Here is a 19232-nt window from a genome sequence, read left to right on the forward strand (position 1 = left end):
TTTAATCAGAAACTAGAATAGGTATAGAAAGGCATGTAAGCCACTTAAAACTTACCTTAAAAGATGTTCCTTAGCCAAAGTGAAATTATAATCATATTTGAAACCTGGTTATTGGAACTTGCCATTTTTAGATGCTATGGGACTATTAAGTGCCTGTTCTTCTGAGTCTAACTTCAGGTATGGATAGCAAGCAAGGTGGTCTGAGCCTCCAATCCATGATGCCAGTAAGCTGGTGGGATGCTAGGATGAACTGCAAAAGATGATTTCATGGGAAGAGTGGGAGAACGGCTATTCAGCCCGGGCTGAGGTAGGATTCTCCTGACTCAATTTCCCCACTGATACCTGGCAGATGTTAAGCCTGACTGAATGCAAGTTGACAATCTACTCTTGCCTGGAACTGACATGAAGTTGGGGAGATATTGTATCCCTGCAATGTCCCTACTCTTGGTGGCAATTTCCTGTAGTCAAAAGGTTTGTAAGCTTAATACCAGATCTATTAAATTATAGATTATTGGTAGGGGAACATCCAAGGTTAAGTCTAAAATTAAGCTCTTAGGCAACAAAAGCTCTTTAGACCAACAACAATAAGTTAGTCCTTTAATTCTTAGTGGAGACAATTAAGTCAAGAGCTTGTGAAGTTAGCAATATAAATATTATTCGTGTCTCAGTTGGTTAATGTTTAAAAAAAAAAATTCTTTTGTGGTCCATATTGTAAATACTTTAAAAAGAAGTATCACCTGACCAAAAGTTTGAATTGTTTTATGTTATAAACTGTTGTTAAAAATGAAAAATAAAATTTAAAAAAAAGGTGAATGTTGAAAACTAAAAATAAATTAATTATAAAAAAAGAAATGATGAGCAGACAAATTTCAGAAAAATATATAAAGACTTACACAAACTGATGCTGAGGGAAGTAAGCAGAACCAGGAGAACACTGTACTGTAACAGCAACATTTTGTGATGATCAATCATGATCAATCATAGCTCTTCTCAGCCATAAAATGATCTAAGACAATTTCAAAGACTCATGATGGAAAATGTTATCCACATCCAGAAAAAGAAATATGGAGTCTGAATACAGATTGAAGCATAATATTTTCACTTTTTTTTTTGTTTTTTCCCCTTTGATTCTGTTTTTCTTTCACAACATGACTAATGTGGAAATATGTTTACATGATTAAACGTGCATAACCTCTATCATATTGCTTGCCATCTTGGGGAGGGAGGGAAAAATATCTGAAACTCAAACTCTTATAAAAAAATGAATGTTGAAAACTATCTTTATATATAATTTGAAAATAAAATACTCCTCCAAAAAGTATGACTATGCATCTATGCACATACTTCTTGTATATACTTCTATATGTATATACATATTGACTTCCCTGGCAGAATAAAAACACCTGAAGGAGGAGTAGGAACAGGAGAAGAAAAAGAAGAGAGGAGGAGGAGGAGACAAAGAAATCCACCTCCCTTCCCTTGTTGCAGGAAAACTACAGATACTATCCTTCAGCCAAAACGGCTTTTTTTCTTCTTTATAATAAGTACTGGCTGTCTTAGTAAGGGAAGAAAGATATATATGTGGAATTAAAAGTGAAGTAAAAACAAAATATGCTAATAAAAATTAAATATTATAAAGATAGTTTACCAACCAGAAGAAGAAAAAAAAATGGAGTGGGACAAAATAATTGCAATATTTAAACCTTTTTGTTTCAAAATTGAAACTGTGTTTTTGGTCAATATAGCAGTAATCTTTAAGCAGAAGAAAAAAATCATAAGAGAAGACAAATGGAAAAAAAAATAGCTCCATGTGCTTCTTGTCTAATTCTAGGATGTGTTCTCTCCCCATTAGAATGTGAACTCCTTGAGATCAAGGACTTTCTTCTATTTGTATTTCTAACAGTTAGTACTACACTCAGTAAGCCTTTAATAAATGCTTTTTTCTTTCATTCATTCATTTATGATTCCCAGAGAGCTCTATATCCAACTGTAGCCTTTATCCTCAGTTCCAGCTCAACATCCCCAACTTCCTACTGGACATTTCACACAGGAAATCTAAAAGTGAAGTGACTATATTTTCCAAGAAACCTATGTGAGAAATGATTAAAACTTTTTTTTCCACAGAAATTATGTAATATATGACTTGAAGTCTAGGGGATCCATATGTACCAGAAAGTCTTCTGACTTGCAGCAAATGCAGGAAAATAAATTGATTATAAAGAAAGTGGGGATGTTGATTAAATGTTTTCACTCATTAGGCTAATCAGCATACTTAAGAGAATTTCTCTGACTATAACTATTAAGGATGAGACATTTAAACAGGGATATTATCAGCATAGATTAGTACTATATTACCTTCTAGCAGAAGAGGGAAAGTGAGAGAAATTTGTTTCCAAAAATTCAGAATAACAATCAGCAAAATGGGAGACAAAACAGATGAGTTATTGCTCACACAGAAGATAATGGGCAAAGCAGGATCCAACTGTTTTATCCTATTTTAAGGTTAGAAGTCAATTAAGTAGAGTAAAAGTTAAGTATTGCTTTGAATACTCATGCGTAATAAGCTCATGAATATTAGCTTCTTCTCTGGGAAAACTAACAGTTCATTTTAATGGTCATATATAAAACAAAGACTAAGTTTAAAAAATTATTTGAAAAAAGTCAAGCATAATGATTATGTGAATTCAGAACTGTTTGAAGGGTCAGCTGAAAGTGGTCTAGCATCAACCCAGAAGGTCTCTCCAGGGTACTGACTATGTTTAGTCCTATGGATAAAGATTTAGATGTCACATAAAATCTTACCAACCAGAAAAAGAAAAAAAAATGGAATATGACAAAATAATTGCCATTTTTAAACCTCGTTTCAAAATGGAAACTGTGTTTTTGGTCAATATGGCAGTAATTAATCTTTAAGAGGAATATTTTATTTATACACACACATACATACACACATAAAATCTGTAGATGACTCAAAATTAGAAGGGACAGCTAAAATATTAGGTAACAGGATGTGAAATTATTTACACTAGAATGTTGGGTCATATCTAATAAAACAAAATTTAATATGGATAAATTTAAGTTTTTTGGCAGTATTGCATAGATAAATTGAAATTCAACTTTGGAGTTGAAAAGACCTAGGTTCTAGTTCTCTGACACAACCTAGCTATGTGACCAACATCAAGTCACTTAATACTTCAGTGTCCCAAGTCTTAACTTGGATTAAGAGTCTTAACTCTTAAGTTATGAATTGTCCATCATCTCCAGTAAAGTTTACACACCAGAAAATCCCCACACCAAGGAACTCATAGGTTCAGATTCTACTTCTTCCCAAAATGCTAAAGATGGACAAGGTATGGCTAGACAGAACTTTGTATGAAAAAGATCTGGGAGGTTATATAGATTAAAAGCTTAACGTAAATAATGATCATGATATGGCATACAAGAAAACTAATGAAATGTTAAGCTGCATTAAGAGATACTATACCTAAGCCCAGCATCAGGGAGATGATAGCACTGCTACAATATGTCCCATTTGAAACCTCTCATGTATCACGTTCAATTTGGATCTCTACATTTTAGTAAGGAAACTGTTAACTTGGAGAATATCCAGCAGAGTACTTTTAAATTTGCCCCATATGAAGATTAGTTGGAGGAATTGGGAGCTATTTAGCCTGGAGAAAAGAAGACTTAAGCGAAACATTCCCACTGTCAGAGTGTGGGAACAGATTTGTTCTGCTTTGCCTCAGAGGGCCAAACCAGGGATAATGGGTGAAGTTTTGGAGATACAAATTTAAGCCTGAGAAAGGGCAAAACTTCCTAACACTTCAAGTTATCTGAAAAAGGAACAAATTGTCTTGGAGGTAGTGGGATTTTTTCTTATCTGAGGTCTCCAAGCAAAAGCTGGATGGCCACTTGCCAAGGACCTTGAAAAAGGGATGTTTTCCAGAAACAGGTTAGATCAGAGGTCCCTTCCAGATCTAAGATTATATGATACTACTTTTAACTCTAAAGCTCCATGAGTTAAAGCATGTTTGGGAAGGGGGAATAGGGGACACGAGGGATAGCCTGGCAACTATTTATCATATTACTTCCATGGGAAACTGTACATTGAGTTTGTAAACAATTGGTTTACAAATTAACCATTGGAAGAAAATCTGTTTGCAAGCTTGGGACTTTCTAGACAATAAAAAACAGCATTGGAGTTTCATATACAAAAAGCAGTTTCCAGTGAAAAAACAAAAACCTGTCAAAAAAGGGAAAAGAATAGCTACATGGTATAGACCCAAGGTTTATTATTATTTAGCATTTTAAAAATGTTAAATCCCGCAATGGATGATGGGTAGAGTTCTAACATTCAAGATAATGCAAATTTTGTTTATAGATGTTAATACATTGAACAATGCTACTAACATAACTAACAGTAGCAGAATTCATAGACTATAGCAAATGAAAGGCATTATTAATTAAGAAAAGATAAAGCTGAATAAAGATAAAAATTAATTACAAAGATAAAATAGCTGGGTTCAGAGGGGAATGTAAATTTAGTAAAAATTCAGTGAGTCCTCATTTAAGGAAAAAGAATGTTTCCATGAAGAAGATTTAACAGAATCAAGTTCTAACTGTTATCAGACCTCAGTAGTCTGCAACACCACTGGCCTTTATTAAAATATCATGACTATTTCTATTGTTTATATTTATGTAGATAATTGGGAGAGGGCCCTAAACAAAATATGAAAGCATCAAATAACAGAAAAGATTAAAGGAGCTGGGTTTATTTAGTACATACATTATGGGCCAACAACCTCTTTAGCCCAGGGAGTTAATACCAAGTCTAAAAATGAGTGACTCATAAGCTGTTGGACTAAGAGCAACATACAAAATCTCATAGGTACAATTACTTCATCTGCAAATAGGGATAATGATATCTCTACTGTCAATAGTTGTTCTGACAATGATTAAAATCTTCAGCTAATTAAAAGGGGGCTAAACAGACTCAAAGTAGCTGGAAAGAGAAATGAGGCAGAGAATTAGATACCCAAGGCAAAAACTCAATTGTTCAGAGAAAGACCTATGCACTCGCATGTTTCACCCAGGGAATTATCTGTATCAAGAAAATGGCAGAAATATCCCTTTACTGTTACACAGTCATGTAGAATATATAATTCTCAAGGAAAAATGGAATCTACATGGAAAAATGGAAGCCACATGATTTTCCTTCAAGATTCCTTCAATCTTTTCCTCTTAAGAGATGGGGAGAGAAGGCAGGGGCATGAGAAAGTCAATTAACAATCATTTATTAAACACCCTACTATGTGCCAGGAACTGTGCTAAGCACTGGGAAAGCTCCATCAAGGCTAGTGTAAAGTAGGTTTCTCAAGTTTCCCTGGCTATTCTGAGGATCAAATAAAGCAATAACATGTAAAGTGCTTTGCAAATCTTAAAAGTAATGTATAAATCTCAGTATTTCTTCAACGCCCAATTCAGGTGGCATAATCTACATAATATTTTCCCTACCTGCTTCTCCTTTTCCCCACCCTAAAAGAGAGTAGTTTCCTCCTAAAATTTCTTGTAACACACTGTTAGCTTCTTTTTACTTTAACATAATTACCTTTGCATTGTAAAGCCTTTCTTCCCAAGTGTGTTGTACCTTTCTATTCACAGTCCATTGCACACGATAGGGGTTTAATAAATGTTGCTGATTCTAACTGAAATAACAACCATGTGTAACATGATCAGCAAACACTCAGAAGCCACAAAGTATCCAAAGTATACTAAAACTACTTAACTATAGAAGTCAAATGTGTAATTATGTTTCAATGGGAAAGCGTTTGGGATTCCAGTAAAATCTTTCCCTACTGTAGAGACTGGGGATGCCTTTTCCTCTGATTTCCTCTACTTCCTAGAGAAAAATGAGGCACTTCTAACTCCAAAACAATAAAACATACCTTCACTTGTTGCCTCAACTTTCTTTTCTCTCACCACCTTATGTAATATGGCTTTCAACTTCATCACTCAACAAAAACTCCTCTATTCAAAGTCACCAATGAACACTTGTCAGACCTGACGTCTTTTTCTCAAACCTCAACTTTTTCCATGTCTGTAGCTGCAGCGTCTGACACTATTGCCCACTTTCTCCTCGAGTTTTTGTGATACTGTTCTCTCTTAATTCTTTGCCTATTGCTCCTTTTAAGTTTCCCTTACTGATTCCTTACCTGTAATACACCCAGCAACTGTAGTTCTATCCCAAAGCTCCCTCTTGGGCCCCATTCTCTTCATTCTATACTTTCTCACTTGGTGACCTCATTAGTGCTCACAGGTTTGCAAATGATTCCTATAGCTTTCAATCTACTGTAGCCACAAATAAAGACAGCTAGGTGGTATGATAGATAAAGCACTGAAGTTAATTAGCTTAACATCAAGAAAACCTGGGTCCAAATCCTGCTTCATTTACTAGCTCTGTCCTTTAACCTTTTCATCTTTTCATAAAATGAGGATAATAATAGCACCTACCAATTCCTGGTTCTGGGAGCCAAGATGGCAGGGTGATTGGTAATTGCTATCTCCCTCCCCTTGTGGACCTTGAAGAGCCCAGAAAATATCTCCCAGGAAAAACCCTGGAACAGTGGGAGCAGCAGAAAAGGTAAACAGTCTCTTAGCCCATGAAGCTAGGAAGATCACTAAGGAGGATCCCTCTTGCTATAGCTGAAGGTGACCAGTACAGGATCAGAGTTGTCCCAGACAGTCCCACCTCAACAAACCGGGAGAGGATCCTAAGCCCCAGGGTGGGAAGTCAGCAACTGCCAACACCAGGAACCCAAGGTTGCCTCAGCACCCCAGGGGAATCGAGAAGACACCAGGGTAGCCGAGATCACCAACCCCTGAGCTTGCCTATGCTCTAGCTCAGCAGAGGAGTGCCCCTGTGGACAGACCACCCCTCCCATACACTTAACGAGCTAGCTCCAGGGTAACTGTGGGGAAACCCAAAAAGACCTCACCTGGCCTCTGCTTTCCAATACAAGCTAGCTCAGCACCAGGTAAGCCGCAGCATTTTAGCTTCAAGCTGAAAGAACCAGAGGCCACAACACACAAAGCCTCAAGTTTTAGGCACAAGGACTGTGGGACAGAGCCCCCTGTATCCCAGATGTGGAGATCTACTTTAAAAGCCAGGAAAAGGTTGATTATCAACAATAGCACCTACCTAGGTACCAAATGAGGTATTACAGAAAAAAATGCTTTGCAAACCTTAACGCCTTATATAAATGTTAGCTACTATTATTATGGTCTATATAGACGTGTGTATATATATATATATACACACACACACACACACATACGTGCAACCCAGGTCTCGAGTTCTAAGAGAAAACTCATCCCCAATGGCTTATTGGACATTGCACACTGGATATTATAGAAGCATCTAAAATCAACGGGCCAATAACAAAACTCATTATCTCTCCTCCAAAATCCACCCCTCTTCCAAATTTCCCCTCTTCTTTTTGAGAGGACTACCCTCTTCCCAGTCACACGAGTTTATAACCTCAACATCAAAGTCATCCTCAACTCATCATTCTCCCTCATCCCACATATCCAATCTGGTCATCTCTACCTCCAAAACACTTCTTGCATCAATCCTCTCCTCACACAGTCACCACACTAGTTCAGGCCCTTTAAATACACCATCTCATTATTCACCTCTGGCCTGCATTAACTGGACCTCTGCCTCAAGTCTCTCCATTCTTTAATTCATCACAGCTGCTGAAAGGGTTTTCCTGAAGCACAGGTCTGACAATGTCACTCCTCTAATTCAATAATTAGTGGTTCCCAAATGCCTTTATGATAAAATGTAAACTCCTGTTTGCTTTTAAAGTATTGAACACCCATGCTCCAATCTCCCTTTTCAACTTGTTATATACATGCTTCCTCAACTCTTCAGTCTAGCCAGACTGGTCTTCTTACTTTTTCTTACACATAATGTTTTATTTCCACATGAATACACTTCTTCAGCTCTGCCTCCTGAAAACTCCTTGACTTTAAAACTCAGCTCAAATGCTACCTTTAATACAAATTCTTTCTTGATTCTTTCCACTCTCTCCCTCAACCCAGTATGTACTAGTGCTCCATCACTGATCACCTTGTTATTTATTTCACATCTACATGTGTAAGCACATATGTCTTCTCCCATAGTAGACCGTGAGTTCCATGAGGTCCAGAATCATTTCATCTTTGTCTCCCTATCTCTAGTACCTAGCATATTTCCTGGTACTAAGTAAGCATTTAATTAATGTTGATTAACTGACTGATTGGATCATCAGCTACAGCAGGAGCCCCAGCAAAGCCAGAAAGGATGAGAGGATGGGAAGTGTCAAATGGGAAAACGTCAGGACTTAACTGATGTTAAAATCTCATGTGCTTTCTATGTCATATCCTTTCTTTTTCTCTGAGGAGCCAAGGGGCTTGCCTAGCCTGCTTCTCTTTCTACAACTACCATATCATTTGCAACTATGGTCTTCCCCTGGCCAACTGTGCAAAAGAAAGCAATCTTACAACTTCCCTATTCTCTTATACATCACAAAAAAACAGTTTTTGAAGTTTTCTAAGGGTAAGTTTCTTTGTTTTTAAACTGAGAGCACAACAGAAAAAATGGGTTTAAAAAATTCTTTCAATTTTCTCCCTATTTCCACCCTTCCCCACAGACTTCACTAAAAAAAACCCCAAAACCAAATTACTTGTGAGTTCATAAGTAAAATCCATTTATACTTCAGAGAAAACTGATTTTTAAAATGAGGGTTAGGCTAGATCATATTTAAGTCCTCTATGAGGTTTAATGAAATACTGGTTGTTTCCCCATAGAATTCAAGCTAGGTCCCTAGGAGAAAAGTAGGATGAAGCTCTAAGTGGGATCTGAGATGGAACAAAAGGAAAACAATGCTTATGATGCTAGAAAGAAGTGTGGTATAAAATACGGCCAGAGTAGAGGAGGCAAAACTTTCCAAGTAGCAGCCAAGGAGGGAGAAACGAAGGGAACAGAATAGAAAATTCCAAGCACAAATGCAGGAAGAGAACAGGAGGCTGCTGGGTGGCCATTCACACAGGAGAGACATATTTAAGTCTGGTGAAAATGAGTTAAGGACTTGGCTATACCTAACTTCTAGTGTATCAAAAGAAAGACACCAAACAGTTTTTATATTTCCACTAAGTATAGAAGTATAGTTATGTCCAATAACACAGAATGCTTATGAATGAATAGAATGTTCTAGAAAACTAAAAATTACCACACAGTATACTTAAATTAGCAGTTCAAAAATACTTATAAGATGCTGCTACTTATAATACTTATAATAATATATATAATTATAAAATACTAAATCATGCTGAACATAATGAAGACACATAATACATATCTTTCTTTTATAATTTAGGAGTTATTTGATACTTTCATAATGCTTCTGAATCACTAATATGATCAATTACAATTTTATAGAACTATAAATTCAAATTATTGAATTGTCTGGTTACTTGTATTCTGGATAAATACTGTATATCTGGAGTTTTAAAAATTAAAAACTGGGTAAATCACCACCTCAGTACTAAGCTGAGCAATGCAAAGAAACATAATAATAACTGACATTTTAAGTTTGCAAAACACTTAACATACATTACCTCATTTTGAACTTTTTTTTAAACCCTGGGGGTATTTTACAAAAGAGAGAACCGAGGTTCAAAGAGATGAAGTGACTTACCCACAGTCACATAGCTAGGTCAGAGGCAGGATTTGAAACCAGCTCTTTCTTATTTGAAGTCTGGCTCTAAAATCCTCTATAGTCACTGAAAATATAGAATTGAATAATCCTATTTCTCACTTAACAAAGGCATCCTCTTTAACAAAAATATTTGACATTGGCCCCTTTAGTAGATTTAAAATAATATTCAATTCACAAAATTTACTCACCTTTTAAAACCACATCTATTTTATAAGTTTGCAGAAAGAAGTATTAGGTTATACATAAAGAGAGAATGACCTTCAGTAAAGATGCTCAGACACTGAGATATGACACCAACTGACTCCTGAGAATCTTTGAACTTAATATATTTGCTTAATATACTAGGTGATCATGGGCAAGTCACATTATTCTCTAGATCTCAGTTTTCTCATCTACTAAATGAGAGAGTTGGACTGGAAAGTCTCTAAGGCCCCTCTCAGTTGTAGAGCTATGATCCTAAGAATGAAAGAGAATAAATACATACCTACAAGTTTTGGAAAACATAAATATGTTTTTGTAAGAGCTTAGAGTAGAATGATATCCCCAAGTCTACACCAGACTTAAAATGCAATTCTCTATTTGCCTGTTGGTCCCACAAACTTTCAAATGCAAGTGATTATATAAGTCAAAATGCCCTCCCCTCCCTTTTTAAAAAGTAGGAAGAAATGAGAGTTTGAAGGGCAAATAGTTAAATCTTAAGACTTCAAGGGAATTTCACCCATTTTCCATTAATTATGCTAAATGAACTAAAAAATATGACTACCACACAATTTTAACCCTGATCTGACTTCAAACAAAATCAAGATTATTTGCTTACTTTACCTCTGCTATTGCTTTCTGGATAGGCACATGTTGGTTTTTGTGGAGAGCGTCGTATATCTGAATTAAGGAAGGGCTTATCAGGTGGATAGACTACATATGAAGATGCAGAGAGCCGAACCATAGCTGCAGTAGACAGAGGTGGTTCAGGTAGAATGCTCTGAAAAATGAAACACAGTTTAGTTTAGTTGATGATGAATGATTAGTAAATACTCTTTAATAGGGTTTGAAATAGCAACAATCTTAGTGTGGGTAACAGTAGAGTTCAAATTTGTGCTTCAATCTGCTACCTTTGGATACAGTAGAAATAGTTCAGCACACCCACTACTATTATAAAAGAAAACGAACCAGGCATTTCATGTCTACCTATATATAACGATACAACTTGTAAATGCTAGTTAAGCTTGTTTGAACTCTAGCTTATATATGTAATTTTTATAATCATAAAGTTATTTTTTAAAAGATCAAAAATATATTTTAAAAATTTTAAGCCTACAATAGTCAGTACTTTGACAAATGTCAGTGGTGCCTATTATACCCCAAATTGCAAAATAATTTGAAGGAATAGTTCTTGCCTTCAAGGATCTGATAATCTGGTTAGAAAAACCATCAAGATATGCTTAGAAAACATTAACGTTGGTTGGTAACTCATTATAAATTCTAAATCTTCTTAAACAAACATTAAAAACCACATATCTTATCTTCTCCAGCAGATTGCCCTATCAACCCCACTTTTACTAATCTTCTATCTCTTCCAATCTATTAGCTACTTTCCTACTGCTTAAAACACTGTCCGTGTCTCCTCATACTCAAAATACTTTCAATTGATTTGTCCATCTCCACTAGCTACTGTGCTATCTCTCTTCCCTTTTTTGTAGTTAAACTCCCTGAGAAGGCCATTTACAACAGGTACCTCCAATTCCTTTTCTCTCTTCTTAACTCTCTGTAGTCTGGCTTCCAATCTCATTCAAATGAAACTTCTTTCTCTCCCTCTCCCATTCCCTATCCCCCAAATCAAATAGCCTTTTCTCAGTCCTCTTCCTTGACTTTTCCACAGCCTTTGATGCTTGAAGACCTCTAGTGAGGGAGATGCACTACCTTCTGGCAAGGTCCAATCTATATTTTTTTTTTGGTAGTTTTAATGATTAAGAAGTTTTCTCTTACAACCAGCAACTTTTCAACCCTTGTTCCTAGTTCTATCCTCTGGGGCTAAGCAAAACAAATCTAATTTCTCTTCCCCATGACAGCCTTTCAAAGAACTAGCATTTATGGTGCTTTAACTTTTGCAAAATGTCTTATGAATATTATTTCATTTTATCCTCACACAACCCTGAAAAGTAAATTATCCCCATTTGGTAAATGAGGAAACTGAGGCACAGAAAGGTTAGCTGATTTGTGCAGGATGATATAGCTGGTAAGTGTCTGAGGACTGGATTTAACTTCAGATCCAGGTACAACACTAACCACTGCACCACCTAGCCATCTTAAATACTTGAAGATAAACATCATGTCACCTAAGTCTTCTATTCTCCAAGTTAAACTTCCCCAGTTTCTTCAAATGATTGCACTATAATATGATTTTCAAGCTTTTAACCATCCTGATTGCTCTCTTCTGGATGCTCTGAAGTTAGTCAATGTCGTTCCCAAAATAAGGTATCCAGGACTAAACACAAAATACTTAGCCATTATTAAACCTATTAGAGCTTTTTCTTTGACTTATATTATTGAATTATCTGAGTTCGTGGCCCACTAAAACCCTCAGATCTACTTGTGTATTTGTGAAGTTCTTTTTTTTTGAACCCATAGTAAGACTTTATTTTTAAATCAATGTACTGCATTTAGTTGTCAGCGTTCTACCACATGGCTCTTGACTGTCTTATCCAATTAGTCAGCTATTACTCTTAGCTTTACTTATCACCCGCACATGCCATCAACATCAATATCCTGTTCCAAAGCACTGATAAGTGTTAAATATTACATGGCCAAACACAAATGCCACTCCATTGCAAACTCCCAAACTGACTGTGAAGCATCAGTGATTTCCCTTCAGGTTCAATCGATCCTGAATTCATCTAACTGTGCTACTAGGATTATAGAATTTGAGCTGGAAGGGACCTCAGAGGCAATGGACTAAAACTCCTTCATTTTACAGATACAGAAACTGATCGAGCTAAGATGCCTCCATCTTGTCCACAAAAATTGCATTAGTTGTGGTCAAATGCTTTGCTAAAATATAGTTAAGCTCTACAGCATTCAATTTTTCTATTAGTCTAATAAGTCTGCAAAAAAGTGAGGTTAGTCTGGTGTAATCTGATTTTTAAAGAAAGTGTGTTTAAATGCCAACTGACTGACTGATTCAAATACGAAGTCTTCTCTTAATTTGTCCTGAGAGGAGTATTATTCTGGTACTCTGTCTTAATGAATCTCATGTCAGCTGAACTAATTCCCATTGGAGTATAGGTTTATTTTATTCAGTTGAAGATAAGGGACACATTATTATGAACAGCCCTAGTTATCCAATTAGGCATTCATATACAAACCTTCTTAAATTGGTTTCAAATTGTTTCATGTACAAAAATTTTATTTTTCATAATTAGATGGTGAGCGTCTAGTTTGTAAGGAACAATATATCTCTAATCACTCAAAATTATATGGTCAAACTATATACATAGGAAAAACAAGTGGATGAAGAATACCCATTATCCTACGATATGCCGTTGGATGAACATCCAATAAAACTGGTCCGTTAGTAAAGATATTTTGGGTAGATTCTATAGATGCACACTAAATTGGGTCCAAGTTTGATTAGGATGAAGAGAACATATCAGATTGCATTTGGAAAATTGGACAATGCTCTTAACGTCCCTAAATATCTCCCTGAAACAAAGGGCCACTAAAAAAAAAAAATCAATATTCTTCTTGTAATGCTATGTAGCTGTGAATCAGAGCATAACACCCATGTTGGAGGTCAACCAAAGGGCCATGGAGACACATAATGTATAAAGGCAACAGTTGTATTATTGTTGAAGAACTGCATACCAAGAGTCCTTAAAAATATCAGAGATGATACAACCAGAAAAGGAGATAGGGCTGGTTGAAGTGATTCTCTGATGTCTATACAATGTCAAAAGAATTCAAGGAAAGCCCTCAGCATGAGTGTGGATCCCCTCTGTGGAGGCTTAACAGGAGGACAAGAAAGACACAAGGTGAGAAGGCCCGAGTGGCCACAATCTGCACTTCTGAAGGTAATATAAACATTAGTGAGCTCAAAGACCCACTACATTATTTTCTACAAAATCCTGTAGCATTGGGTACATAGTAGGAACTCAGTTATTCATTTACTTCTTCAACAAATGTTTAATCACAGAGCTCTGTCCTGGGCCCTCTTATGTTCTCCATGTTATTTTATTGGTTTTCTCTTTAGCTCCCACAAATTTAATTATCACCTCTATGGTGATGTTCTTGTATCTACTTCTTCAGCCCTAACCTCTCTACTGGTTTCCAGCCTCACACCTCCAACATCTCAGAACTATATTCCCATAAACATGAAAATGCAATAGGTCTAAATATGAACTCATTATCTTTCCCCCTAAATCTTTTCCTCTTCCTAATAGTTATCATTCTTGACTTCTCACTCTCTCTCATTCTCCATAGCCAATCTGTTGCAAAGACCTGTTGATTTTACCTCTCTCATTTATTTTTTGTTTATTTATTGTTTCTTTCTCTTCTCTGATAATGGCACCACTCTGGTGCAGGCCCTCATCACTAAGGCTTATTTGTTATATGGGCTGCTGGTTGGTTTTTCCCCTTAAAACAAACAGATGAAGTGAGATGAAACTGAGTTCATTCTGTACTCAATTGCCAAAGTGATCTTCTGTGTTCCAGTGATACTGGCTTCTCTGCTATTTCTCACACAAGACACAAAATCTTCTGATTCCAAGCATTTTCACTTAGTGTTCCCAATGCCCAGAATTCTCTTAAGTTTCAGCCAAAAATCTCACCTTCTACAGGAAGTCTTTCCCAATCCCCCTTAATTCTAGTGCCTTCCCTCTTTGATTATCTCCAATTTATCCTGCATATTTGCATGCTGTCTCTCTCATCAAATTACAAGCTCCTTGAGAGTTGGGAATGTATTTTGCTTTTGGTGGCACAGTAGATAAGAGTACTGAGCCTGGAATGAGGAAACTGAATCAAATCTGGCCTCTGACACTACCTGTGTGACCCCTGGAAAGTTACTTAACCTGTTTGCCTTAAGTTTATCTGTAAAATGGGAATAATAGCACCTGGGCAAATGAGATAATTGTAAAATGCTTAGTCACAGCATCTGGCATATGGTAAGTGTTATATAAATGTTGTTATTATTATCCCCAACACTTAGCACAATGGCTGGAACACAGCAGATGCTAAATAAATTGTTTACTGACTGTATAAAACATGATGGGAGATAAAAAGCATACTAGACATGGTCCCCTTACTTCCACAACTCTGCAATTTGGTAGGGGAGGTAAAACATAGCTACATATGCCAGTCATATAGCTATAGAAGGATGGAGGCTAATCAGGAAAGGCTTTATTAAAGTGGAAATTTCAACTGGGACTAGAAGAAGAATTAGGATTTTAGTGGAAAAAAGAGGAAGGGCATGAGCAAAAGTGGGAAGCCACAGGAGTTTATTGAGGAGATAGATGTGATCAGACTTGCATTTTAGGAAAAAGACTTTGGTGATTAAAAGGAGAATGGAATGAAGTGGGGAGAGACTTGCGGCAGGCAGATCCACCAGCAGCTATTACAACAATCCAGCAATGAGGAGGTAAGGGCCAGCACCAGAGCAGCGGTAGTGTCAGAGGAGAGAAGTGGGCATATTTGAGAGAATCTGAAAAGGTCAAATGACAATGGTTTCCAACCTTCGTTAGAAGATCTCTAGTGAGAGTACCCAAGTAGCCCACTCCATTTTTGGATGTTAACTGTAAATGTTTTTTCTTAAATTAAACCTAATCTGGCCTATTTACCCACTGTTTTTTGTCAAGCTGAATGACCCTTCTTATGACAACTATCTATATATCTCACAGGATCACAGAACAGGGGCTTCAGAGGCCAAGACCTCCATTTGACAGATGAGGAAACAGACCCCGAGACTTTTAGCCATTTGCCCAGTGTCACACAAACAGCGAATAAATGGCAGAGCCAGGATTCCACCTCGGCTCCTCTAATTCCAAATCCTCTTTCCACTGCACTACCCAACCTAATTCTTCTCTTTTCCATTCAACTACGGTCCTTCTAAGTACTGTGCAAAACTGAACCCACATATGATCTGACCATTTTAACGACCCTCATTACGTATGCTATTAACGAGACTATTAGGTTCCTTAATTTTCTTACTCACTATGACACACTTCACTCAACTTGAGTTCGGAGTCCACTAAAAGCCCCAAATCTTTCCAGACACGCCTCCCCCTTCCTGCATGTGGAAACATATTTTTAAAAGTCCGAGCGTAAGATTCTACACTCGTCCCTACGGAGCATCTGCTCAGTTACATTCTGCCACCCGGAGCAGCATTCGGGCCGGCCCGGGCTGGGGAAGCCAGGCGGACCCGGGGGCGCGCTCACGGTAGCACGCAGCAGCCCCGGCGGTCCCCACGGGGCCCAGCGCTCAGCGTGAACAGCTGGGCCGAGGGAAGGACCCGGCCGGCCCAGGGGGCAGAGATCACTTCACCTCCGGGGGCCAGGTCAACCCAGGGAGCCTAGAAGCGAGAGATGCTACGGAAGGGTCGGGGAGAGGGAAGGAAAGAGCTGGGGAAACTCGGGGAGCGGAGGAGGCCCCCCAGGGACCCGACAGGACCCAGGCAGGAGGCGTCGGGGCCACAATGGGCCCAGGGGCGTCCCTGGCCCCGTTCGAACGCAAACAGTTCCTTACCGCGCATCCAGAATAGCCAGCCGACGCCGCCATCTTCCCGCCTGCCAGCAGGCTCCTCCTACGGGGAAGGCTGCCCGAGTTCACCAGCCCCGCCCCAAGGCTCGTGCCCCGCCCCCACGGGGAGATCCGCCCCCCAGCAATCAGAGCCCGGGCCACCACCGAGCCAGCGGCGGGCTGAGGGGGAAGGGGTAGGGGTACAGAGATGAGTTAGGCAGGCGGAGATTTACCCCACCCTCCCCCCTCGCGCGCGCGCGCGCCTTACGCACATCGAAAGGACAACAAACCTGGATAGGCGTCACAAATAACCAATCAAAGAAGAGGACACCGTCCGGGAGCGGTGGGGGGAAGAACCCGCCCTTTCCCCAAGATGACGCCACAAGGTGTCGGATTGAGAGCGAAGAGGGCCAATAACAAAACAGGATAATTCCAAAGGCGACGCAAGGAAGGGGCAGGGCTGGGTTACGGGGGCCATGGGGCCAAAGGAAACTTCTCCGGGTATTGTTTTGGTTCGGTGTCTTAAAATGGCCATCCAAAATCGATAAGCCGAGCTGACGTAAAAGGCCTCGGATGTACAAAACATTCCTATTGCTCAAATTCGAAGATGAGTCTGACCGTGGTTTGGGGGTAGGTTTTACCGGGCGGTGCTTACCGAAGTACGACCAATGATGAGACAGTATAGAAGGCGCTCAAAGTACTCGGTCCAATCGAAGTCAAGAAAGAAGAGTCAGAAGAGCAGGAGGGAAAAGTCTTTGGTGGGCATTTGCCCAATTGGAGCGCAGAGTCCTCCCCCCGAACACCGGATTGGCCACTAGCAAGCACAACGACGCAGGCCTCTAGGCCGGGGAAAGGTTTTGAAGCAAGTTTCGCGCGCGGACGGCAACGAGCTGCTATTGGTTGGTGACCTTCTTCCTTTGTAGGGGCTCTCGGCGTATCGGGGTGAGGGTAGGGGAGTGGCGCCTGAGTGACGTAAAGGCTGCGACAGCCAATCCGAAAGAGTACAGAGAGAAGGAGAAGGAAGCGGATCTGTCGCCTCGCAGCTAATCTAATCCTCGACTCTCCGTTTAGTCTCCCTCCGCCACCGCGGTCTGGGCCTAAGAGGGAGCGGCCGGGAACCGTTGCGGGGTCGGGAGGGCTGGTGGCGAAGCAAGGCGGAGGGAGACGGCTGTGGCGTTGGTATTTACTCCGCGGCGCTGGCAGTGCTGTAGCTGGGTCCTAGCGCGGAGTCGTTGTGGCCACGGGGCGGGGGTTGAGGGGGGAAGCATCGGGAGGAGCGCGCGGCCGGGCCCGGGTGCCTAGGCTGCCCCGGAGGGCCCCGCGTTGCAGCAGGCGGCAGAGGAAGAGGAGAAGGAGGAGGATGGCGGCCTCGGCCTTGTACGCCTGCACAAAGTGTACCCAACGCTATCCCTTCGAGGAGCTCTCCCAGGGGCAGCAGCTCTGCAAGGTCCGTGTGCGCCGGGCGGGGTCTGGTCGGACGTGGCCCTGGGAGGGGGCTGGGTGTCCCGCGCTCCGCCTCCTTACCCCAGTCGCCGGCGCCTCGGGGGTTGGAGGAGTCCGGGACTTTTCTGTCTGCGCGAGGCGGGGCGTGAAGGGAGCCCCCCACCCACCCACCCCCGCCAGGTGGCCTGGGCTCAGGGCGGAGATCTCGGGGTGGGGCCGACCCCCGAGGCTGCCAGCCACCTGTCTCACGCAGGAGGTATTTTTGTCGCTGTCTCTGCCCTTTCAGCTCTCCCCTTCCGGGATGTAGAGATCACTTTTAAATCTCTCTCTCGAGGGCACTGAATGGTGACCTCTCCGTCACAGAAAAGCAGAGCGACTTGCTGGCCATGGCACAGAGTATTGGTCTCATTCGGATCTTCTCAGATCCGATGAGAAGCAAGTGTGAGCATTTGTAAGCAGCGTCGCAGAACAGTAAAAAGCATTTTCACATAGACTCCACCAGATTACCATCGTATTTAACCCTACCAGCGACGTAGAGAAATTTAATAAACACAAAGAGACCTATCTTTCCCATAAGGAATTACAGCATATTTTAATTGAACAATTACGTGTTAAGACGTAGTCCAACTCTACCTGCAGAGCCATTATACTCTTGTTTTGAAATTATTTATAGAGGTTTGCTCTTCTTCCCCCCTTGGAGAGGAGACTTGAAACTGTATGCTAAGCGCTGATTGCTGTATTAATTTCTTACAGGAATGTCGGATTGCGCATCCTATTGTAAAATGTACTTATTGCAGATCAGAATTTCAACAGGAAAGGTTTGTATATAAATAATTAAAACCTTTAAAGATCGTAAAATTTTTCTCCAAGATGCACTTTTACTAGCAATAATCCCAATTTTGTGATTATTTCTTACAAAATACTGATCTCAAATTAGTTTGGAATATTTGCTGATAGGACCAAGAGTTAATGTTGAAAAACAATATTTACTGTTTTAAAAAGCATCTGAAGAAGTACATATAGTTTGAGATATTCCTTACGTGTTGTAATCAGCTGTGTATGTTCATCTGTGCAGTGTATCAGTGACTTAAAAACCGTATTTAAAGTTAATTATGGCATGTGAATTTTTCTTTCAGCAAAACTAACACAATTTGCAAGAAGTGTGCGCAAAATGTGAAGCAGTTTGGGACAGTAAGTCTGTGCCTTACTTACATTTTCACTTTGTCACTGAACATTACCTATCAAATGATGTTTTTTATTAAAGACAAAAGCATCTGGATAGAAAGTACATGTTAATTTTGGGT

The 19232-nt window shown here is 39.7% G+C and overlaps 2 protein-coding genes across 12 annotated transcripts in view; one reads left to right on the forward strand and one right to left on the reverse strand.

Moving 5' to 3' along the window:
* CEP57 (centrosomal protein 57) overlaps positions 1-17504 on the reverse strand; it is an 80707-nt gene extending 63203 nt beyond the window's left edge. For 2 of the 7 annotated variants that reach the window (XM_072616400.1, XM_072616394.1), the window contains exons 1-2: positions 16776-17504; positions 10584-10740 (exon numbers count right to left, since the gene is read on the reverse strand). In XM_072616400.1, the coding sequence (XP_072472501.1) occupies positions 10584-10704 (121 nt within the window). In that variant the 5' untranslated portion in view covers positions 10705-10740; positions 16776-17504. Of the gene's footprint in view, positions 1-6212; positions 6391-10583; positions 10741-16491 lie in introns of those variants that run through there. The other 5 variants (XM_072616392.1, XM_072616393.1, XM_072616395.1 and 2 more) reach the window with 4 other exon arrangements.
* Positions 17505-17797: 293 nt separating this feature from the next.
* FAM76B (family with sequence similarity 76 member B) overlaps positions 17798-19232 on the forward strand; it is a 262760-nt gene continuing 261325 nt past the window's right edge. For all 5 annotated transcript variants that reach the window (XM_072616403.1, XM_072616404.1, XM_072616405.1 and 2 more), the window contains exons 1-3: positions 17798-17932; positions 18682-18746; positions 19065-19119. In XM_072616403.1, coding sequence (XP_072472504.1) covers positions 17846-17932; positions 18682-18746; positions 19065-19119 — 207 coding nt within the window. In that variant the 5' untranslated portion in view covers positions 17798-17845. The remainder of the gene's footprint in view (positions 17933-18681; positions 18747-19064; positions 19120-19232) is intronic.

The sequence above is a fragment of the Notamacropus eugenii genome, chromosome 5 (assembly GCF_028372415.1).
Source record: "Notamacropus eugenii isolate mMacEug1 chromosome 5, mMacEug1.pri_v2, whole genome shotgun sequence".
Classification (NCBI taxonomy): Eukaryota; Metazoa; Chordata; class Mammalia; order Diprotodontia; family Macropodidae; genus Notamacropus; species Notamacropus eugenii.